Genomic DNA, 25486 nt, shown 5'->3' on the forward strand with positions numbered 1-25486 from the left:
TGTTGATGATTATGATGCAGACAGATACCAAATTGCCTTTCTCAATTTCTATTTATATTCTAGATTATATAACGGCTGAATAGTTTTCTATTTTACTCCTAGTGGAGAGAGGATCTGATGCAGACAGATACCAAACTACCTTTGTCCATTTCAATTTATATTGTACAGTATATAACGGCTGAATTTATTAGTATTTTATACAAGTGGAGGGGGGCCTAGAGAGACAGAAACCAAACTGGCTTTCTCCATGTCAATTAATATTGTACAGTCTATAACGGCTGGATTTTGTTGTATTTTATACAAGTGGAGGGGGGCCTAGAGAGACAGAAACCAAACTGTCTTTCTCCATGTCAATTAATATTGTACAGTCTATAATGGCTGATTTTTTTAGTATTTTATACAAGTGGAGGGGGGCCTAGAGAGACAGAAACCAAACTGGCTTTCTCCATGTCAATTAATATTGTACAGTCTATAATGGCTGAATTTTTTGGTATTTTATACAAGTGGAGGGGGGCCTTGAGAGACAGAAACCAAACTGGCTTTTTCCATTTCTTTACATATTTAACTATAAGTGTAGGGTGTAATATACATTCAAAGACGATGGCTGCATTGCCAATATGCATAGATGGAGAGGAAGACAATCTGTTTTGTGTGTAGAATAGGCCTACCAACGAAGAATTAAACTGTTTTTTTGGATGATTTATTACCTCAACAATTAGATTACTTGTCTCTAACACAGTTGGAGCACTAAATTGGGTTAATTTAGGCCCAAAAACATGGATTTTCCAAAAAAATAGCAAAACAAAACCAAACAAAACCAAAACCAAAACACGCAATGGCAGTTTTGCAAAACCAAAACCAAAACACAACGGTAATCCAGATCCAAAACCGAATCCAAAACCAAAACACGGGGGTCAGTGACCATCTCTAATAATAATGTAGGGTCAAAAAAGAGCCAAATTATGTGAGAAATATGGATTTTAAAAATAACATAGGGATCCAAAACCAAAACCAAAACAAGCGAGAGCGGTTTTGCCAATATCAAAACACAAAGTTAATCCAGATCCAAAACCAAAACACGGGGGTCAGAGAACATCTCTAGTATTTATACTGTAACAAACAGCCTTGACGTTTACACAAATTATTTACCTATACTTCAGACCCTCACCCCAAGCTCACTTTACCTCTTGTCAAGTTTATTCTTTACTGATTAAGTTGAAGTGGAACAGGTCTGCCCCCTCCTACAGCCCTGGGCCCCGCCCAATATGCCCCAATTAAAATCTGGCACCACAGGATAGTGGGGTCATGGTGTGAAAGAGATAGAGCTGATCTGTTTGTGGGTGGTTTCATGTCTGATTGAGATCGTTGCTGAGTGAATTGGAATGTGGACATTGTGGATCAGGAATAAGGAGTTCCAGGGCATAGCCGCAATGTCCCCATTTTCACATTTGGAATGCTGTTAGGAATGCCCGTGCGACAGTTGTCGTACATGTCCTACTTATGTGCTAAATTCTGCAATGTTGAAAAGTTAGCACAGAGTAAACACATAACGCCATTGACTAGCAGTATTAGAGTCATTTCTGTGTCAACTTAGCTGTTTAAAATTGACAAGAAAATGATCTACAAATATTTAACTCAGCAATTGATAGGTATAGCAAGAGAATATCCTTACCTGGTACAAAGGCATCTGCTTGATCCGGTTGTTTGTCTGATTTATCTTTAAAGCAATCATTGATGTGAACGAAATTTGCACTAGAAGATGTAGCTGTAAAAGAAACAAAGTTTGAGTTTGGAAAGGGGATTTTAAATTTTGGGATTAAGGCGCAGTTATCAGGGAAAATGATGGTGGTATCGGTAAGGGGAGAAAGTTTGGAAATACTTTCTAAGCTGCTGGTAATAATCCCTTCTGAGACTTTCATCTACATAGCGGAAGAAGCATCCAGGCAACATATAGATGCAGAAAGAGATGTACAGTTTCCATATATCACTCATAAATCACAAGAGTGCCTATATATGGATTTATACATTGTGTGGGGCTACAACCATCATCATCATCATCACCATTTATTTATATAGCGCCACTGATTCCGCAGCGCTGTACAGAGAACTCTTTCACATCAGTCCCTGCCCCACTGGAGCTTACAGTCTAAATTCCCTAATATAGACACACACTCACACAACCATCATCAGCAATGCAATATGGTTTAAGTTACTCCTTTTTATGCTTTGCTCTCCGTAATAACTCTGGCCCTATAAGTTTAAGGGTTGAAAACAAATTTAGCTATTGGTGTGTGTGTGTGCGTGTGCGCGTGCATGCGTGCGTGTGCATGTGCGTGTGAGCTATCTCTTATAACTACAGAAGGAGCCAAGGTTATACAAAAATTAAATTTTGTCTTCAGTGAGATTACTTACAGATGTAGCCAATATTATCTCAAACATAGTTTATTATATTTTGCATTCGGGAATGGTTTCACAGTTAATTATTTAGGTTAGCCTGAAAATGTCACTGTGGGATAACTCTGGCTAGGATATCTATTCATAAATAATATTAGCATTGGAATAATAATATAAACCAATATCCATTGTTACTTTAGGATACAACCAGGCTCAATGCAAAGTTAATATTTGTGTTCCCGGAGAGTGATGCAATGCTGATCCCTTGACCCGCTACAGTCTTTCTCTGGAAAAAATATATAGAATATCCTGTAGTTTACAGGGGCCAAGTGTCAGGTTAGCATTTTTTGCATTTTTTTATTTCCTTTTAGAATTATACCAGGATATGTTAGAGATACTTTCATCAAACGACTAATACGAAAGAGGAAACTCCCCTGTTTTAAATGAGGTACAAAAAGAAAAAAATCAGTGTTACTGTACAACACGCAGAATAAAGTGAATACTCATCTACAGTTAATTAAACAATGTACGGTTTAGCCTCTTACACTCTGGAAAGAGGGTAACAAAATGAAAATGAAAGTTGCCAAAGGCTTTAAACTGTTGTAGGGGGGGCTTGAGAAACACAGGAATTATCTGTTAGATATACTGGGATTACTGGTAGACCTCCCAGACTTCCAAGAAAAATTATTATCCTAGAGAGTTCTTATCTACTGCAAGGTTGGCAGGGATGTGATGTAAATTGTATCATCGCTCCACTGCCTCTCAGCTTAGTGACGTGGGTGGAGCTTGCTGATGTGATTGCCCCATCCACTTGATGCATCATCAAATGACATCATCAAACCCCACCCACCTTGGTCCTGGGCTGTGACATCATAGCTAAGGTCCACTCAGCCAGACCATTACAAACATGGAGGAACAACATCTGACGGCTTCATAGGTAAAAGCCGCCAGCTGCTCCCTCCATGTCAGTGGCCGGCGCTTAGTGTGGGAGCAATGCGGTGTCAATCAAGACACTGAATGTATGACATATGTTTCACAATCAGAGCCTCATGTAGAATTGGATGTAGTTTCTGAGATACTCAAAACACGCTGTCTGGCACCAACAATCATTCCACAATCACAGCCACTTAGATCACTTTGAAACTCTTTCCCATGTCTGCATGCTTTTATGCATTGAGTTGCAGCCACACGATTGACTGATTAGATATTTGCATTAAAGAGCAAATGTACAGGTGAACCTAATAAAGTGGCCACTTAGTGTGTGCATGTGTATGTACACACACACACACACACACACACACACACACACACGCACACACTCACACATATTGTGACAAAAAAAGGGCAATAAGGGAGAGACTAATAACTTCTCTAGCAGTCTACAGCCTCATGCTGAAGACAGGGATAGCTCTCCACACACAGAGCACAGAATCACAGGTGGAGCACATGGGTATGACTCAGTAATTAAGGGTTCAGCTAGTTAGTGCTTGGGAGGGAGTTTAAATAGCTGGACTCGTGTTGTGGGCGGGGTGACCGATGCTAGTCAGTGGCCGGTGACTATTGAAGGGACTATGTAAATAAAACTACAGCAAAGTGGTTCAGCAAACATGTGACAGCAGGATTTCTTTGGCGTGTTTTTCACTATATATATATATATATATATATATATATATATATATATATATATATTTATAGCAACCTGCTATGCAATGGGAATGTATATATATATATATAAATATATACATTCCCATTGCATAGCAGGTTGCAATTGCATAGTATTTCTTTAAACAAATGCGGTGTTGCTTATGCAGTCACACTCTAAAAATAAAACTCCGGAATGTTCATACAGTGAATGTTCCTCCAATTCTCACAGTAACATTTTATTATCAAGAAAACAAATTCTGCCCACTACAGCTGAACCTAAGCAGATCTCCTATAGTCTGGCAGATATGCAGAATACACTATTACTATAGGATGGAAGCCAACACACTCTGTTCTATCTGCAGTCTGCATGTATGGTCCCAACACATGCAGATGTTTACTTATCCTCTCCCAAACATCCTAATCGTTAACATGCTGGCTTTCATTAAAAAAATAGCCTCCAAAATATACATTCCCACGATTTATTATGAACAATGTGTATGATATCAAAGGTATCGGTTTACTTTATAAATAGTTATCTACAAAACCTGACTTTCAAAGCTTTTGAAGGCATGTCTCTGGTGGTGCCTGGTTGTCCAGCTTCCAAGACCTTCCTGAAAAGCTCTTGTAAATGTTTACAAACCTTTAAAAACATCAACATTGTAGCTACTACTCGTCCAGTCTTTAGCCTGCTTTCCCCATCAACAGGAGAGGATAAAGATAAGGAGATGGACAGAGGACCTGGGTGCATGCTTTGTCAAAATGTAATGTGACAAGTTGAGCAGACACGAGGTCTGGCATGTCAATTTCCTTTTCAAAACATAACTGGTTGCTTAAAAGTTCTCCATACTCAGGGGCAAGCTCAGGATTTGTAGAGAGGGGTTTCCGCACCACGCCGCCAGTGGGCGTGATCAGCATGCATGGGGGCGTGGCTATAATTTTAGATAGTGCTTGGCTGCTCTCCAACTCTCCCTATCCCCATAATATACATGGGCAATGCTGCGTGCACTACTGTTAGGTGCATGCAGTTCTCTCTTTTCGAGCAGAGCCATGTGAAGAGGGAGCAGGGTCCAGCCACCTCAATTATTCAGTGCCCCAGGTTTGGAGGGGGGTTTCCAGGCACCCTCCCCTCGGTTTGCCTATGATACTGATGTAATTGTTTTCATGAAATGTGTTCGATACATTGGGCCTGACTCATGTTCGGATGTAAGTCCATTTGCGTGCAGTATCTTGTATGACATAGCTTTGTGCATGCTCAGAACCGGAACTTACACCAATGAACGCAATTCACTTCTGAACCCAAATGACACTTACTACTGCCTATCACTTGAGAAGCAGAACGGGGGAGGGAAGGAGCAGATGACCATAAGCCGTGTACAGTAAGGGCCTGCCGACGCAGATGACTATAGGCCGTGTACAGTAAGGGCCTGCCGATGCAGATGACCATAGGCCGTGTACAGTAAGGGCATGCCGACGCAGATGATCATAGGCCATGTATAGTAAGGGCGTTCCAACGCAGATGACCATAGGCCGTGTACAGTAAGGGCCTGCCGACGCAGATGCCCATAGGCCGTGTACAGTAAGGGCGTGTCGACGCGGATGACCATAGGCCGTGTACAGTAAGGGGCGTGCCGACGCAGATGACCATAGGCCGTGTACAGTAAGGGCGTTCCGACGCAGATGACCATAGGCCGTGTACAGTAAGGGCGGGCCTATGCAGATGACCATAGGCCGTGTACAGTAAGAGCGTGATAACGCAGATGACCATAGGCCGTGTACAGTAAGGGCCTGCCGACGCAGATGACCATAGGCCATGTATAGTAAGGGCGCTCCGACGCAGATGCCCATAGGCCGTGTACAGTAAGAGTGTGCTAACGCAGATGACCATAGGCCGTGTACAGTAAGGGCCTGCCGACGCAGATGCCCATAGGCCGTGTACAGTAAGGGCGTGTCGACGCGGATGACCATAGGCCGTGTACAGTAAGGGGCGTGCCGACGCAGATGACCATAGGCCGTGTACAGTAAGGGCGTTCCGACGCAGATGACCATAGGCCGTGTACAGTAAGGGCGGGCCTATGCAGATGACCATAGGCCGTGTACAGTAAGAGCGTGATAACGCAGATGACCATAGGCCGTGTACAGTAAGGGCCTGCCGACGCAGATGACCATAGGCCATGTATAGTAAGGGCGTTCCGACGCAGATGCCCATAGGCCGTGTACAGTAAGAGTGTGCTAACGCAGATGACCATAGGCCGTGTACAGTAAGGGCCTGCCGACGCAGATGCCCATAGGCCGTGTACAGTAAGGGCGTGTCGACGCGGATGACCATAGGCCGTGTACAGTAAGGGGCGTGCCGACGCAGATGACCATAGGCCGTGTACAGTAAGGGCGTTCCGACGCAGATGACTATAGGCCGTGTACAGTAAGGGCGTGCCGACGCAGATGACCATAGGCCGTGTACAGTAAGGGGCGTGCCAACGCAGATGACCATAGGCCGTGTACAGTAAGGGCCTGCCGACGCAGATGACTATAGGCCGTGTACAGTAAGGGCGTGCCGACGCAGATGACCATAGGCCGTGTACAGTAAGGGCGTTCCGACGCAGATGACCATAGGCCGTGTACAGTAAGGGCGTTCCGACGCAGATGACCATAGGCCATGTACAGTAAGGGCGTGCCGACGCAGATTACCATAGGCCGTGTACAGTAAGGGCGTGCTGACGCAGATGACCATAGGCCGTGTACAGTAAGGGTGTTCCGACGCAGATGACCATAGGCCGTGTACAGTAAAGGCGTTCCGACGCAGATGACCATAGGCCGTGTACAGTAAAGGCGTTCCGACGCAGATGACCATAGGCCGTGTACAGTAAGGGCGTGCTGACGCAGATGCGGCCAATTCAAGTCCTGGGTTTCTCGTACATACGTCTGGTTTCAGCCGTATCCCTTGGATCAGCTACAGGGCAGGTGTATATGCCGACTGACAGTGATGACCGACACGGCATAGTCTTTGTATTTACAAAACTGGCTAGCACAGAATATGTGTATGCAAGGAAGATGGAATATATAAATGCATTGTATGTACAGTCTGCATTAATAGCATCTTGATTTACGTATTTAATGTAAAAAATATATATTTTCTTTAAAACTCCATAATTTTAATAATGATTATACTGTTAAGAGTTGCTCATTTAGTTTATAATTTAACAATGTTTTATGTGTTCTGACCTTTCGCTTACTGTAGTCTGCTGTGTGTGTCTACATACCATAAGTAACTTTTAGGCAGAGCAACATATCTTGAGATACGTTCAGATTTGAATTTGGTCGGAACGATGCACAAGTTATGTGTTTCCGAATGGGAATTAAGCCCATTCTGTGGTGTATATATAGCACATACATTCATTGCCTCATCTCCAATTAGTTTCCCGAATGTCTACAAAGGGTCTATTACGGCCCCTTCCTTTCACACCGTTGACAGTTTTTATTATAATGAAACATAATAGCTAACTCCGTTACTACTAATTCATTTACATGGTTATAAAACATTAACAACTTGAACGCATAGAGATTTAAACCAAATAACCAAAATCCGGTGACCCTAGAGTCACAGATGATCTGCACATGCAGTCATACCAAAGGCTGAACAGAGAGCTAAGCAACGTGACGTTTTATTTTCATACCAATGACTACATTAAACTACCATATATTTAAAAGCCTAAAACATTGAACATTTTTCATAATATTGTTCTTTTTATGCTAATGCCATTGGTACAATACTAGGTGATGGAGCTATGAAGAATATTGTCTTACCATTAGGTCCTAGGGAAGAAATAACCTTCTTCATAGAAGCAACAATGGATCTAGAAGTGAGTGCGGAGCTCGGACCTTCACTCTTGGTGGGTTCCGATTGACCTTGGTTATTATCTTCTGTTGTTGGTGGGTTCTGTGGTCCCATCTGTGGTTCTTCTGAGTCATCCTCTTCGATAGGATCAAGTCTGTAGGTTGAGGTGCAGGAGGAAGGGGCATCTACATCATCTGGTTCCATGATCTTTGGTGGACCTATGATATTTGCATTGTAATAATGCACCAATCTGATCTGTAAAATGAAATTATACTTATATTATCTTGTCTGGCCAATCAAAAGTGAGCACAGTATTGTACTGATCATGGTACCATGGACAAATTTTTACTCTTGTGGGAGTGTTAAGTAATAGATGGCAGAAGAAGAGTAACTTGTCTATTCTATTTTATGGCGCTGTATTTAATGTCACTGATATTGGAAATGGGACAAGAAGCTGGTATTGGGCACACGCTGGGATACCATAAAAAACAAAAGGAAGTAAAGTATGAAAAAGTCACTCTGTTATTAATAAATTCTGATAAACATGGACTTCTTATTTAGAACCAATTCAAATCCATGCATGCATATCCACCAATACTGAAAGCCATTCTTCTAAAGATGGTGGAGACCAGAAGTCATGGTTAAGTGACCTTAATTTAAGTATATTCAGTACATAGATCATTTAAGAACTGTAAATGATGCCAGTGCACAGAACATTTCATTCTGCAGAAGTGCACCTACATTGCAGTCTGTGGCTTCCTAGCTGGAAATGGTGCAAACAGTAAATTGTCACTACGCAGTCCAGTCTACTGACACTATAGAGCCAGTCCCTTCATTACTGGTAATTTTTATGGGTCATTTTCTAAAATACTGCTTGGTTTTGCCCCATTTAAGTGTTATATTAATGATCAGTGAAAGTACATCTGGGGGTAAATGTATCAAGCTGAGAGGTTTACGGCGGGTTTGAAAAACCAATCAGATTCTAGCTATCATTTATTTAGTACATTCTACAAAATGACAGCTAGAATCTGATTGGTTGCTATAGGCAACATCTCCACTTTTAAAACCCGCCGGAAAACTCTCAGCTTGATACATTTACCCCCTGGACTGTATTTATTGCTTGATTGTCTTTATAGTAGTACATTTGAATGTTTTTACTGCAATGGTAGAAAGGCAACTGAGCTTTACCTTATTAAGAGCGACTGAAAGATGCAACAAGCATACCCCTGGAGCACAGGGCGAGGACGGGTTACCACCATCTCCAAAAATGTGTAAGAAACAAGATATTTTGTGTGAGGAAAAGATGCCCTGTTCCCGCCGCCTCCCCTTGAATTTAATTTAAATTTGTCGACCCACATAACAATCTAATTTTTGCATATGGGAGTAGAATGAAGGGCACTGTGGGCACGAGTTACGAGTGTCTCTATATGCCCAGCTCCTGACATAAGAACATGCAAAATTTCATATCCATTTTGGCTCTCTGTATGTCACAAGACGGCATTTGCGCTGACGGTTCACTATTGTTAACTTTCAGAAATGACCTTGTATTTGCTAGCACTACATAAGCAGTACTTGTTATCATAGATGTCTTGTTCCCAATCATTAATATATAAATATACATATATTTATATAATAAATGTTTGAGGATTTGAATGGCCTGAGTGCTGTTGCTTCCTCGTTACATTTTACACAGATGCCTTGATTTTCTACATGTACAAACATTCAGTGACTTTAGAATTCAGGCTCCAGTTTCGGTATAGTTTTTTCTACAGAATGTTATTGCGTTGTACAGTAATGTGTGGTTTGTTATTCTGTTTATGACATCACAGCTATTTCGTTTCTGGGTTTTGTCTGGAAAGCACAATCATATAAGTCTGGCACTCATTATTGATAGATAAACATGCGCTCTTTTAATAGTCTATCGAATGTGATGTCCATATCTGTCTGGTTTTTCTGCACATTCTTTTTCTTACTTATGGAAACTTTCAGTGTGCCTGCTATATGTCAGGAGCCGCGGTGGCCTCGGGAACCCCTGCAACTCACTTCGTCCTAGTGCTGGCTTCCCGGCCATTTCCATGATGACCGGGAATGTCACTTCCTGCATCTCGATCCCGACCGTTGCCAGGGCAATGGCCGGACGCCAATGAAGTCTCTTATCACGCCCCGGCAACTCAGGGCAGCCGTCCACCTGCGCTAAGTACCTAAAGCCTGCAGGCTGATTAATGAACCTGCACAATTAAATAATCTGCCCCTGAGAACTGTTACAGGGCAAAGCCCTGATTAGCCAGTACTAGTATTTAATGCAGGGAGGGCTTAGCCTCCCTGCCGGTTATAGCGTTCTGTTCTCAGTATTGCTGCCTGCTTCTGTGCTGTGTTGGTGTTAAACCTTAGATTGTTCTTCCTCGTATGACCTCTGCCCGTTCCTGGATTCTGAATATTTGCCTGTGACCCTGATCTTTTGCCTGTACCCGGATTCTGAACATTTGCCTGTGACCCTGACCTTTTGCCTGTACCCAGACTCAGAATCTTTGTCCTTATCCAGATAGCACCTGTCATCTCCACCTGTGTTTGGCCACTCCGCAGATCTCCGGCCGGTCCCTACTCCGTGTAGTACCTCCTGTACCTGTGCGCTGCCGTGTGAACATAAACTTGTACTACACTGAGTGTAAGTCCTGGGGGCATCCGAGTACCTGTGAGCATATCCAGTCTCTACGGGAAAGGCGGCTGCTATAGGTGAAGACCTCTACCGCTATAGTTCTACAAGTTTATGCCGCACTGGTTGCCATAACACTATATACTAGATTATTTTCCTTTCATCATGCTCATCATCAACATTTATTTATATAGCGCCAGCAAATTCCGTAGCGCCTTATAATTGGGAACAGACATTAGTAAAACAATACTGGGTAACACAGACAGACAGAGAGGTAAGAGGGCCCTGCTCGCAAGCTCTATTGACTAGCTCAGGGTTTCCCAAACCCACCAGAACCACCTGTAGATCTGTTACAATGTGCCAGTCAGTAATGAATACACCTGTGCTCCAGCAAGGAGATATGGAAAACATGCACTGCTAGGAGTCCCTAAGAACCGGGATTTACTAACCATGGACTAGCTTGTACGTTAATTTGGCTTCAAAGCACCCCATTCTTTGTTATTGTGTAGACTGTGAAGGATATAGTTACATTGAAGGAATTTTTATTATTAAGATTTATTTTTATTTATGATTATAGTATTAAGAGGTGTTAATGTATTTTTTTGCATGCTTTCTGATAGGACTTTATATTGCACACATGTAATCTGCAGTGCATTGTGTCTGTCTGCATACGGAAAGTAGCTTATAGGCAGAGTATACTTATAGCCATATTCAAACTGAAATGTTTCTTGAGATGCTCTTGTACGTGAATATGTTCTTAGATAAATCAGGCCACTTATCTTTTATCCTAGCTAGTTTGTATTAGCTAGATTGTAATATGTTGCATCCTCCTATTATCATATGGCTCTAATGAGGCACTTTCTGTCATCTTCCATTGTATTGATGTAAAACTGTTTAACCTTTTACATATGTGTTGAGGCGAGTATTTAGCCATATTGGTGCCTGACATGAAAATTATAATGGTACCCCTTCTCATCCCTACAAATTAATAATACAAACATAAATATCTCTATTACTGTAATGTGATTATTTCATTAGTTTTAGTAGAATATAAATCAGGTAACGTGCATAAGACATATTGGTGGTTCGTGGCTCTACATTAAAATGACATAATTGCTGTTGAATCGGCAAGTGGTTTAGTAAATTACAAAGGTAGATCAGATAAGGTATAACTACTCTAAAGGCTATGTTGACCCAACTGATCTATTTTTGTCTACGTTTCGTCCTGTGGGGGACATTTTTCCATTGAGTATAAGAGAAGATAACAAAGTCAAGTTTGTTTTCATAAAGACAAGAATTGTTGGCCACAAAAATGCACAGAAAAATGCTCATTTAAAGCTGTCATACATCTGCTAGTAGTATAATATTGTGGTTTCCTGTGACAACTAGTTTCTAATGAAACTTTTACTTGTCTTTTGACACACGTAAAATATAAAGCACAAACACATAGCTCCCAATATTCAGAATTCTGGAAGCGGGACAAAATAACCCCCACCCCCCTCACACCCAGTTATGGCCAAACTCCGCCCACGAATGACCACATTTGGTTATGAATTTGCATTATGCATGTTTAGCCATGTAAATCCTGACACATATGAAGTACACTGTCTGCATGCTATGCTGCATTTAGGTTACACATATGGTGCAGTTTTGCACAGTAATAATTACAGGCATGCAGAATGTATGTGAACTTATTGCAGTGTAGTTGAGCATCATGCATATTTTATGTGTCATGTTTTAAGTGGCTGACCTGGATATCCTAGTACTAACAGAACATGTATCTCCCATCTCTGAAAGTGAAATGAAGAAAACTGAAATATAAAGTGGAGTTATGGGAGAATTATCTCATTGTGTTTATAGTATTCTGCAATATTACCACTTTCAACTCTAATTCCTAACTTTCATGTATTTCTCCAAGTTCATACAGGAAACAGACATTGCAGCAGCGAGTTTTGGCATTACTTATATCATTCCATAATAAGGGCAAATAATACAAAAGCCAATAGCGCCACTTCTTTAAATAAATATCTCATCTAAGCTGCTCACAGGTAGAGAACAGCTCATGAAATAATAAATAGAAAAGCCCTGGATAATAGCACACATAGCTATGTGTTATGGTTACCCTTCCGATATTATGTAATAAGTACCTAGTTTTGCTAGTTTTCTATTAATTATTATCACAATAAACATTTTTATAGTACGTGGTAGTAGGGATGTGCACCGGCGACTTTTGAGGTCTCGTGTTTTGTGTTTTGGATCCGGATTTTCGTTATTTTTGAGGTTCGGATTTGTCTCGCAAAACACTTGACGAAAGGTCTCGGTTCGGATTTAAGGTATTGGATTCGGATTTTTTTTGAAAAAAACATTAAAAGTTTAAAAATCAAGTTTTTGGGCTTATTTTCACTCCTAGGCTATTATTAACCTCAATAACATTCAATAACAAGCATTTCCACTAATTTACAGTGTATTCTGAACACCTCACAATATAGTTATTAGTCCAAAACGTTGCAAAAAGGTATCTTTCTGGACTGCGTAGAGGAGTGGGTCACCACAATATATATTAAAAACCCTGAACTTTTATGATTCGCACCAATAATTGTACCTGGACTGCGTAGAGGAGTGGGTCACCACAATATCTTAAAAACCCTGAACTTTTATGATTCGCACCAATAATTGTACCTGGACTGCGTAGAGGAGTGGGTCACCACAATATATTAAAAACCCTGAACTTTTATGATTCGCACCAATAATTGTACCTGGACTGCGTAGAGGAGTGGGTCACCACAATATCTTAAAAACCCTGAACTTTTATGATTCGCACCAATAATTGTACCTGGACTGCGTAGAGGAGTGGGTCACCACAATATCTTAAAAACCCTGAACTTTTATGATTCGCACCAATAATTGTACCTGGACTGCGTAGAGGAGTGGGTCACCACAATATCTTAAAAACCCTGAACTTTTATGATTCGCACCAATAATTGTACCTGGACTGCGTAGAGGAGTGGGTCACCACAATATATTAAAAACCCTGAACTTTTATGAATCGCACCAATAAATGTACCTGGACTGCGTAGAGGAGTGGGTCACCACAATATATATAATAAGAAAACCACCAACTTGTTTGATTCGCACCAATAAATGTACCTGGACTGCGTAGAGGAGTGGGTCACCACAATATATTAAAAACCCTGAACTTTTATGAATCGCACCAATAAATGTACCTGGACTGCGTAGAGGAGTGGGTCACCACAATATATATAATAAGAAAACCATCAACTTGTTTGATTCGCACCAATAAATGTACCTGGACTGCGTAGAGGAGTGGGTCACCACAATATATATAATAAGAAAACCATCAACTTGTTTGATTCGCACCAATAAATGTACCTGGACTGCGTAGAGGAGTGGGTCACCACAATATATTAAAAACCCTGAACTTTTATGAATCGCACCAATAAATGTACCTGGACTGCCTAGAGGAGTGGGCACTGGGCACCACAATAAAATATATAAAAAACCTTCAACAGGTCTGCATTACACTACACATACGGCTGCTCCTCCATCCTCTCCATCATATACATGTTGGAGTTTTAGCGTGTGACAACCTCTTGTTTTTGATAATGTCAGTGCATTTTGAATATTTTTCAATTTGCCCCACACCACTGAATGTACTTTATCTATGATACGCATCTATCTATCTTGACTGCGTAGTGTGGTGGCCCCGGTACACAATTTGGTACCGAGGCCACAATATAATTAAAAAACCCTCCACGTGTCAGAATTCTACCAAACAAGTATCTGGACTGCGTAGTGGGGTGGCCTCGGTACCCAATTTGATACCGGGGCCACAATAAAATAAATACACCCTCCACGTGTCAGAATTCCACCAAACAAGTATCTGGACTGCGTAGTGGGGTGGCCCCGGTACCCAATTTGATACCGGGGCCACAATACCTCCTCCAAACATGCTACAGACAATTCGTCATTGACAGACCCCAGACAGACAGGGTCGTAGTGTTATTGTTTGACTTTGTAAACCCAAAAAAATGTCCCTGTTGCACTTGCACATAGTCGTGCAATGAAGACTGACTTTTTCATTTAAAGGCACGATCTTTCAAGTGTAGTGTTTGTAAGTCTAAGTCATATTATACTTTTGGTAAAATTGGTTTTTTTTGTTCCTCTTTATGGTAATTAATTAGTAATAGAATTAAAGTAGGAAATAGAATTAAATAGAATTAAAGTAGGAAATAGAGTGGTATAGAGTTGTAGTGTGGTATAGATAGAGTGGTCCACACAATATAATAATAAAACCCTCAACTGGTCTGAATTCCACCAAACAAGTATCTTGACTGCGTAGTGTGGTGGCCCCGGTACACAATTTGGTACCGAGGCCACAATATAATTTAAAAACCCTCCACGTGTCGGAATTCCACCAAACAAGTATCTGGACTGCATAGTGGGGTGGCCCCGGTACCCAATTTGATACCGGGGCCACATTACCTCCTCCAATTTCCAAGTGTAGTGTTTATAACATCTTAACACTACACTAATTCTAGCACGTCAAAACCTCTTGTTTTAAATAATGACAGGGCATTTAACTTTTGATTTAATTTATTGAATTTGTTGGCATTTTCTTTTACTTTTTGAACATGGCAAACGACTGTTGAATGGTCACATAATGCCAAAAAAAAAGTTGCAAGATGGAATTGTCCTTGGGCCCTCCCACCCACCCTTATGTTGTTGAAATAGAACATGCACACTTTAACAAACCAATCATTTCAGCGACAGGGCCTACCAAACAACTGTGGCTGAAATGATTGGTTTGTTTGGGCCCCCACACCAATAAAACAATTCATCTCTCCCTGTACAAACTAAACAGGCTCTACTGAGGAAAGATGTCGTCCTTATCCTCAACCTCTGATTCCTCTCCCCCTACAGTGTGTACTTCCTCCTCCTCACACATTATCAATTCGTCCCCGCTGGACTCCACAACCACAGTCCCTCTGTACTGTCTGGAGGGCAGTGCTGTACTTCATTGAGGAATTGATTATTCATTTTTATAAACATCATTTTTTCAACGTTGTGAGGAAGCAACCTCCTTCGCCGCTCACTGACCAGGTTCCCCGCTGCACTAAAAACTCTTTCCAAGTACACACTGGAGGGGGGACAACTCAGTTAAAAAATAGAGCCAGTTTGTACAGGGGCTTCCAAACTGCCTTTTGGAGTTCTACCACGTCACTACCTCTAGTTAATTTAGATTGCAAGGCTTGTAAATATAAATACTTTGAAGATAAAAAAAAGCAGGCTGCACAGACTGTGGAGCTAGAAAGTGAAATTAAATGGACCACGTTACTTTGGTGGCTATCTATGCCCCCCCCCCGCCCTACACTTGTAGTTGAATATAAATAAAGCAGCCTGCATAGACTGTAGAACTAGCAATTCAAATATACAAAGAAATGGACAAAGGCAGTTTGGTATCTGTCTGCATCAGATCCCCTCTCCACTAGGAGTAAAACAGAAAACTTTTCAGCCGTTATATAATCTAGAATATAAATAGAAATTGAGAAATGCAATTTGGTATCTGTCTGCATCATAATCATCAACATCCTCCTCAGCGCCAGCTACATCAATATCCTCCTCCCAGTGCACAACATTCACACCTTCATTAGCCAAATCTGTAACTGGACTGTGGGTGATCCTTCCAGCATATGCAGAGGGCGTGCTGCAAATGCTGGATGGAGTCACCTCTTCCCGTACAGTGATGGGAAGGTCAGGGTTCACAACCAACAACACCCTTGGACTCGCCTTGGGGATTTGTGATGTCATCTGTTTAGAAGGCAGAGTTCTTTGCTGTTTTGTTGTTGTTGCTGACAGCATAACTCTCTTAAATTTTTTGTAGGGGGGGGGAGGAGGGCTTGATCCTTGGGTGAAGTTGGACCACTAGTCATGAACACGGGACAGGGCCTAAGCCGTTCCTTGCCACTACTTGTCGTAATTGGCATATTGCCAACTTTACGTTTCTCCTCAGATGATTTTAAGTTTCTTTTTTTGCTGTTTTTTGAGAACTTGGGCTTTTTGGATTTTACATGCCCTGTACTAGGAGATTGGGCATCGTGCTTGCCAGACGACGTTGATGGCATTTCATCGTCTATGTCATGACTAGTGGCAGCAGCTTCAGCATTAGGAGGAAGTGGGTCTTGATCTTTCCCTACTTTATCCTCCAAATTTTTGCTCTCCATTATATGTAGCACAAGATACTGCAGAATGTGTGAACTTGGTAATATTGCAGTACCAATGGGCTTATACTGCAGAATTGGTTTTGCAAATTTTTGTTGTAATTAAAAAAAATTTAAATTATTTTTTTGTATTTTTTTTTATAACTTTTTTTTAATTTTTTAAACACTTGGGAATAGTGGGGAAATAACTATGCCCTTAGAAGCACAGAGCACAGGACACAGCACCACTGGACTGAACAGGACACGGCACAGGACCCAGCAGCACTACGGAACTCAGCAGGACAGAGCACAGGACACAGCACCACTGGACTGATACTGCAGAATGTGTGAACTTGGTAATATTGCAGTACCAATGGACTTATACTGCTGGATTGGTTTTGCAAATTTGGTTATAATTATTATATTTTCTTTTTTTAAAAAAATTTTATTATTTTTTACTTTTTTTTTTTTTTTAAAAACTTGGGAATAATGGGGAAATAACTATGCCCTTAGAAGCACAGAGCACAGGACACAGCACCACTGGACTGAACAGGACACGGCACAGGACCCAGCAGCACTACGGAACTCAGCAGGACAGAGCACAGGACACAGCACCACTGGACTGATACTGCAGAATGTGTAAACTTTGTAATATTGCAGTACCACTGGACTTTTACTGCTGAATGTGTGAACTTGGTAATATTGCAGTACCAATGGGCTTATACTGCAGGATTGGTTGTGAAAATTTTGTGGTAATTAAAAAATATTAAAGTAGTGTTTGGTATTTTTTAAAAAAACTTTTTTTTATTTTTTTAAACACAGGGGAATATTGGGGAAATAACTATGCCCTTAGAAGCACAGAGCACAGGACACAGCACCACTGGACTGAACAGGACACAGCACAGGACCCAGCAGCACCACTGACCTCAGAAGGACAGAGCACAGCACACAGCACCACTGGACTGATACTGCAGAACACAGCACAGCACAGCACAGCACAGCACAGCACAGCACAGCACAGCACTAAACAGCACAGCACAGCACAGCACTAAACAGCACAGAACTAAACAGCACAGAACTAAACAGCACAGAGGACCACCTAACACACCCTCCCTCTACCCTGATCAATGCCCGAGTGAAGATGGCGGCGACTAGCGGGGAATTTATAGGATCCGAGTATCGCGAGATCCGACAACGGGATTATGAGTCAGAGCCTCAGTTTCACTTTTGAATTTGGCGCCAATACCCGGATCTGTCTCGGATCCGACTCGGATCCGCAACGTTCGGGTGGGCTCGGATTTCAGAAATCCGAGCGCGCTCATCCCTACGTGGTAGTAATATCCCCTCAGCTAGTACAGTCTCTTAATAAAGGTTGTTGAGTAAGTTAATATGCAGACAGAGTGGGTGGAGCCTAAAGGCGTGTGTTCCTTTGGGGCAGAGACTGTGAAATGATTGTGCTCTGACAGAACGCTGGAGCCTCATCAGCAACAGAACAAATCAATTGAGGCAGCTCAGAAGAGTTTTCAGTATTAGGTCACACTGTAATATAAACATATGACCAGTTATTTTATCTCTTCTTCTATGTCACATGTTGGGAGCTATAGAGCAAATGAATCAAGGCTTTATAATCAGGGTCGCTGAGAGGAAATCCGGACTTGATGCAGCAGCATTTTGATTTAACCTAGCACGCAATAGGGGTCCACGCAGTAACCCACCTGCCTACCCTTTCCCCATCTGTAACTCAGGTCTGAACGTCTCTAAGCTTCATTTGGCCCAAGGCAGTTGCTGCATTAGAATCTGCCCCCAAGACAAGCCCTAATCACAGTTATGTTCCCCCTCTCCTATCTACCCCCTCCAATAACAATAATTGTCCCCCTCTCCTATTTCTCCTTCCAATCACAATAAATGTCCCCCTCTCTAATCCCCCCCCATGCAATCACAGTAAGTGTCCCCCTCTCTAATCCCCCCTCCAATCACAGTAAGTGTCCCCCTCTCCTATCTCCCCCTCCCCTATCAAATTAATGCTCATTTATCTAACCTTCTCCTCCGCGATGCAGCTGCTCCCGGTCACTGATATCAGAGGATGGGAGCAGCAACGTCGCAGAGGAGAAGTAATCCGGTCGGTCACACTAAGGGACCCGGACAGTCTAGGGGCCCGGGCAGAAGCTCTGTCCGGGCCCCTCACAGCTGTACCAGCCATACCCCCCTGATGCCGGGGTGTATTTATGTTAGTGCCAAAGCGAATGTTACTAAAACATATACTTCCCCTCTATTCAATTATAAAATGCAGCCAACTTGAGATGTACCAGCTTTGACCAAGCTGATCATGTGACTGGTTTCCATCACCATCAGTTTGTGTGATGTCACTCAGCTGAGTATAGAAGTTAGTGACTAGCACAGAACAGGCAGTTATCAGCTCCCTGAGGGCTAGACTGTGCTGCATATAGTCATTGTTTTCTGCTATTATTCTGTGACTACATTTTACATCCCATAAGTTTTAGTGCATATATACTATATATAGGTGTACATATTTATATAATGTTATAATTACAATTGCTCATGTATTTGGTGCATATTTTAAAATATGATTTTACCATAATGGGAATACTTCTAAATTGTTAGGCTTACATGTTCCATTAGATACTTGGAAGAATGGTTTGTATGATAACAATTCTTACGGGCCGCTTTGGTGTGTCTAGGTTAAAGATCATATTAGTGGCCACCCATCCCACCTAACAAACCCAAGGAGTAACACAGCTGTATCACAAAATTGGAATTTATCACGTTTGCGCAAGAGAGCAGCAAAAGCCACATCAAGTACAACCTATATATCCACAATTAAGATAACATTCCCCAAACTGTCCACCCTGGACAGTGCTGTCCAGTCTCTGGGGAATTTTTTCAAGAGTCTCTCGATTTTACTCCTAGATTTCATGAGACTGAGAGACAGGGGTTGAAATTTCTCCCACCCACTAACACCTCAGCTGTGGCAGGAGGCAGTAATAGTGGATGGCTCCCAACAATCTGATTGGTGAACAACAACAGCCACTCACAAATAAGAGTGGTAGGACTTTCGTACGCTCTGATTGGTGAATAGTTGGCTCTATCCACCAATACCAGTGCGAGCAGTGAATGGCTTGTGTTACTCATTCATCAAGCTTGTAGTTGGGTATGATGGTTTCCTGACACAGCTGAACTTCTTGTCCACAGCACTAAGTGATAGCACAAGACAGCAGAAGGGGGTGGTATATAAAGGACCAGAAGTTTTAGGTGCATGCGTTGTAAATCTCCAAAGATCTAGGATCTTATTGTAAAGCCACCGGAGATTTGGGGTCCAATATTATAAAACCACAAAAGATTTGAGGGTCTGCAGAGTGGCCTCAAGAACATATTTGGTGTTGATTGTATAGCGGTCACTAGCATTCTCTCTGTACTTTATATTGGTCACTACAATGTTTTCTGTATAATGTATCTGTATAATTAAGATGCCCTCCATATCGTGTATAACTAAGTAGAATGCTATCTGTATTGTATTATACTCTAGAATGCTCTCTGTATTTTAAACTGGACACTAGAGTGCTCTCTGTATTGCATATAAGTCAACAGATTGTTCTTTGTATTGTATAATGATATCTAGAGCAGGCTCTGTATTAAATACTGGTTAGATGGAGTCTCTGTTGTAATATAATATAGCAATTTGAAATGATTCACATTTCATTGGCTGTTAGACATATCCACATTTTAACAAACCACACCAATGGGAATTTGGTCATGCCTGTTTTTTCCCTTTGTACCACTAGAAGAGCCTGGGCCACCTACATGTGATAAAGAAGGAATTTCTGGCATTCAGATAGGAAAATAATAAGGGATTCTGAGTGTGATGGGTAATTCAAGACAATTCGTAACATGATTTTCAATAATTTTATATGAACTAATGAATGAGGACCTAACTTTAAGGGTTATTAACTACAGGGATGATCATATGTGTTTCTAGTCGTTGGTGCAGACTTCATTATGCATGGAATCTAATTGTCACCAGAGGACCAAACAAAAGGACTTGGGGCAAAAGGATTGGTTGCCTATAGCAACCAATCAGATTCTAGTTTCTCTTCCCCAATTAGTACCACCCTTTTTGCTTTACCCTGTCACCTGTGTTTGTATATATTTTTGTATCATGTTGTGTCTTGGTTCTGTCTTCTGTATATGTAATGTACGGCGCTGCGGACCCCTTGTGGCGCCTTATAAGTCAAAGATAATAATAATAATAATAATAATAATAGTTATCATTTATTTAGTACATTCTACAAACTGACAGCTAGAATCTGATTGGTTGCTATAGGCAACATCTCAAAATTTTCAAACCCGCAGTTTAGTAAATATACCCCTTGGACCCTATTGCAAGGTGACCACAGTTTGTATCCCCTAAATGAAATCTACCAGGAGGCTGCTGACTACTGGAAAGTGACATACTAAAGACAATCCAGGAAATAAGCTGTCAGAGCAAAATAGAGGAGATTGCTTCCAATGTTTGTCAGCAAAGAACCTTTGACGCTTGGCAGCTTTAAATAATAGGGCTTGTGTTTATGACCAGAGCGAGAGGAAATCGGCAATCTTAGCACCAACAGCAGAAAATGTTGAGCCGTAAGGATGGAAGTCATCTGCATTCCGGAATGCTGACTGTGAATTATGACAAACTGAGATTCCTTGGAAGAAGAATGCAAATGATTATCAATGAATAGCAAATTCTACCCAGGAAAAGAAATCCACCCAACTGTCACCAGATAATCTTTATAGATAATGTCTATGCTCTTGTTCATTCCAGGGTGACCTGCAGCTTTGTAGGAATAGGCCCAGGAAATCAATTTGTTCCAGAGTTCTTAAAGGTGTAACTTTTTCCCCGAATTGGTTTTGTTGATGAAAGAAATTGAAGCAGGAGAAAAAATAATGGCTATGATAATTCTGGTCTCTGGATTCTCATCAATCTGCCAGTCACGGGGTTCAAATGAGAGTAAGAAAGGGAGAAAGAGAGAGAGAGACAGAGAGAGACACAAAGAGTCACAAAGAGAGACAGAGAGAGAGAGAGAGAGAGAGAGAGAGAGAAAGAGTTAGAGGGAGAGAGAGAGGAAGAGAGAAAACATTTGCAGGACTGAAAATGTAAAAGGTAATTTAACCTGGAGAACAATGAAGAATATGTTTTTGTGGGGATAAGTCTACAGGCAGATATTCAATATATTGCAGATTCTTGTGCTCAGTGTAGATGGTAATAGCAATCTGTGCATCCTCAAATAGATGGAGCTATTCTCCAAGGTCTCACTTTACTGACAAAAATTCACAGTTGCCAATAAAATAATGTATCTCCAATCGAGAGAATATTTTCAAGAAAAATACACAAGGCTGTAAACTTGCCAGAATTGTTTATATAGAAAAGTACTTATACACACCTACACCGGATGCCTCTTACCATAAGGAACATGGCTTGAAAGCATCAGTATTTAGTAGTACATGAAAATGCACAAGAAAATTGAGGGTAAAAATGGGCAATTTCGAGGATACACCCCTGTGGCGGGGCCCCCTGCAATTCCTCCCTGTACACATGCTGTGATAAATGTTTTATAATGTGTCCATTGTACAATGAATGTATGAAATTGTTTAAAATATATTTAAAACTTTATTTAAGAGATAAATGTACTAAATCTAGTGGTCCAGTGTGGATCCAGCAGATTCCTGGGGTGACTGACTGCCCCTCCTACCCCCTCCTACAAAAGCTGGAGGGGGGGTGATGGCCGTTAAAGGGGAACGGCAGTATTTGGACTGCAGCTCTCCAACTCCAGGAAGATTTACTTATATCTACTAATTTATGTTGCTGCAGTTGGGAGTCTAGTCTATGGAGAGATTAACAGGGATATCCATTCACAAGGGTATTTTGCTAGTAAACCACTATGCCTATAATTGTCAGAGTGACAGGGGTTTGATGTCATGGACCCTGCTATTCTAGAGATACTCACCCTCCTGGCGGCTGTCTAAGGGCTGATTCTCCTTCCACCTATGGCAGGAGAGTTGACACATTGATGCTTTGTAATGTGTCCAGAGCAATGATTGGTCAGTGCACCTTACACATGAAAAGCTTAATATGTGTCGATAGAACTGATTGGCAAGTGCTCTCAACACATTACGGGGTGCAAATTAGTTTATTATGCTGCACATAAGTTAAATACAGTCTGTTTTTTCATGTCGCACACAAATACTTGATAGCTCTATGTTTACACGTAAATTTAAAGTTGACCTAGGACATTTCCTATCCCAACTATAAGTCTGCCCCCACATTTTAAATTTACCTCCCCCTCCAATGCAACATGGTTTTGCCAAGGTGCAAATTTAATCCTTTTTTTTGTTTTTGCTTTACTCTCCTTAATGAATCAAATCCTACAAATTGAAATGTATCGAAGGCATCCTAGACACCGACACACTATTGTAGGAATAATAAAACTAAATATCAAGCCTATAAAAACTCTTATATGAAATACAATTAATTATATTCAATTTTACAGTATAAATAAAATATTTATTGCTAACGGTCACTCTGTAACAATGCTGCGTTGCGGTGACTCTGCTCTGCATGTGTTCCCAGATAATGTAGTCAGTGTATTTTCAGATCACATTCTGGCACTCAGTACAAAGCAAAACAAACAAGAGAATGGATACATGGCCACATATTAATCTCTCACAGCGCAACTTGCTAATGTTTTCTTAGTACAGTTACTCTTTAACTTTTCCATTTGCTTTAAAGTAACCAACTGAAACATAATATTTCTAGGAATCATATATATATATATATATATAATACATAATTTTAATATATCATTTTATGGTCCTTTCCTTTCAGCTCTAACATGTCCATAACATTATAAAAACAGAATTATGCTCAGGAGCAGAACACACAGAACATTGAGAGAATACAATGTAGAACAGCCACATTTAAAACATAAAATACATACTATAAGCATGTATATGTGTTATTATAACATACTTGTATGAGATAGTTTATATGCAGTGATTGCAGCTGGGTGTATGAGGGTTGCTGTGTCTTACCTTGCTGTCCTGATCTTGCTCTCTGTAGCAAATTCACAAACATGAGCCTTCCCCACCAGTGTGCTGTGTACAGGACTGCACAGAACTGCCTTCTCATACATGGCTTTCCTGTCTGACCTCTTTACCTTTCCTGTTGACTGAACTACCCGGAGCTGAGTTCGGACTCTCTGAACTAACAAATAGTTGACCATTAACAATGTGTCCTGATGACCATTGCTTTCACAGATACATAATCGTTATATGAAATAAAAAAAAAAATAACCTCACTGCCTTTTACAGAACTCTGTAGAACATATTGTGTGACGTACATAGGTGTATACTTGTGTATTTGTTACAGCTGTAATTTAGTAGAAGACAGAGATCTGGGGGTAAATGAATCAAGGTCCGATTTTTTTTCAGCGTTTTAAAATAGCAGCAAATTGCGGGTGATAACCCGCGATTTTAGTTGCCAGATGTATTAAACTGCGATTTTTACTCTAATCTTACAAATCACTGGTCATCTCTGGCGATTCGTTGCGATGTCAAACACTCCCGTGTTTAGCTAACTCTCCTGTGTTGTCCTTATCTAGCAGCGTGATTAATAAACACATCACTGTTACACTGCCCCTTTCTATACAGCCGGAGGTCCGACGGCTGTTAAAAGTGTAAAGATGGATAAAAGTTTAAAAAGAAAAAAAGCGTGGGGTCCCCCCGCCCGGCCACTATTAACCCTAGTGCTGCCAGCCTACTGCTGGTTACGTGAAAATCGGGGGGGAAATTTGCGTGGGGTTTTCCACGATTTTCATTTTTTTCCTTGGACCCCACTCCCTAGGGAATCCAGCCCAGCACTTAACAGCCTGGGGGTTGGTTGTCATTATGGCAGGGGGTGCCCCTGCCGTGTGTCCCCCTGCTATAATACCACCCATGCCAGGCTGGTTTGCCTAGTGCTGGTTGAGTGAAAATCGCAAATGTTTCCCCTATTTTCACGCAACCAGCATTAGGCTGGCTGCACTAGGGTTAATAGTGGCCGGGCGGGGGGACCCCACGATTTTTAAAAAAAACAAAACATTTATCTATTTTTACACATTTGACAGCTGCTGGACCTCCGGCTGTATAGGCAGACAGTGTAACTGTGATGTGCAGGGCCCAATTAAGGGTTTCAGCCACCCTAGGCTATTTCAGCAGGAGCGCCCCCCCCTCCAGCCACCTCACCTGCCCCCTCCAGCCACCTCACCTGCCCCCTTTAGCCACCTAACCTGCCCCCTTTAGCCACCTCACCTGCCCATCTGCCGCCCCTCCCCCGAGACATTAGAACGGACTTACCTGCTGTGGAGTCCTCTCTTCAGCGCTGTGTATGACAGGCAGTCTGGCAGCGATCACTGCTAGCTGCCTGTCAGTGTGGCCGCGGGCGCTTCTTACTCTGGTCACGTGAGATGTGGAAGTCCTGATCTTACGTGACCAGAGTAAGAAGCGCCCGCAGCCACACGGTCAGGCAGCTAGCACCTATGGCTGCCAGACTGACTGTCATGTGACGGTCGGGACCTCTCCTTTAGACCAGGGGTGGCCCCGATGACTCTGGCTGCCACATTTAGAAAAAAAAAAAAAAAACATCTTGGCAACGCTGCGCCCCCCTGGCTCCAGCGCCCCAGGCTGCAGCCTGGTCAGCCTATTGACTGA

At 41.7% G+C, this 25486-nt stretch overlaps 1 protein-coding gene across 1 annotated transcript in view; it reads right to left on the bottom strand.

The window, feature by feature from the left end:
- The window catches only part of SH3TC1 (SH3 domain and tetratricopeptide repeats 1), a 54592-nt gene extending 30653 nt beyond the window's left edge, over positions 1-23939 (bottom strand). The window contains exons 1-3 of the mRNA XM_075194384.1: positions 23831-23939; positions 7840-8125; positions 1673-1765 (exon numbers count right to left, since the gene is read on the bottom strand). Of these exons, the coding sequence (XP_075050485.1) occupies positions 1673-1765; positions 7840-8074 (328 nt within the window). The 5' untranslated portion in view covers positions 8075-8125; positions 23831-23939. The remainder of the gene's footprint in view (positions 1-1672; positions 1766-7839; positions 8126-23830) is intronic.
- Between the last annotated feature and the right edge of the window lie 1547 nt (positions 23940-25486).

The sequence above is a fragment of the Mixophyes fleayi genome, chromosome 1, assembly GCF_038048845.1.
Source record: "Mixophyes fleayi isolate aMixFle1 chromosome 1, aMixFle1.hap1, whole genome shotgun sequence".
NCBI classification, from domain to species: Eukaryota; Metazoa; Chordata; class Amphibia; order Anura; family Limnodynastidae; genus Mixophyes; species Mixophyes fleayi.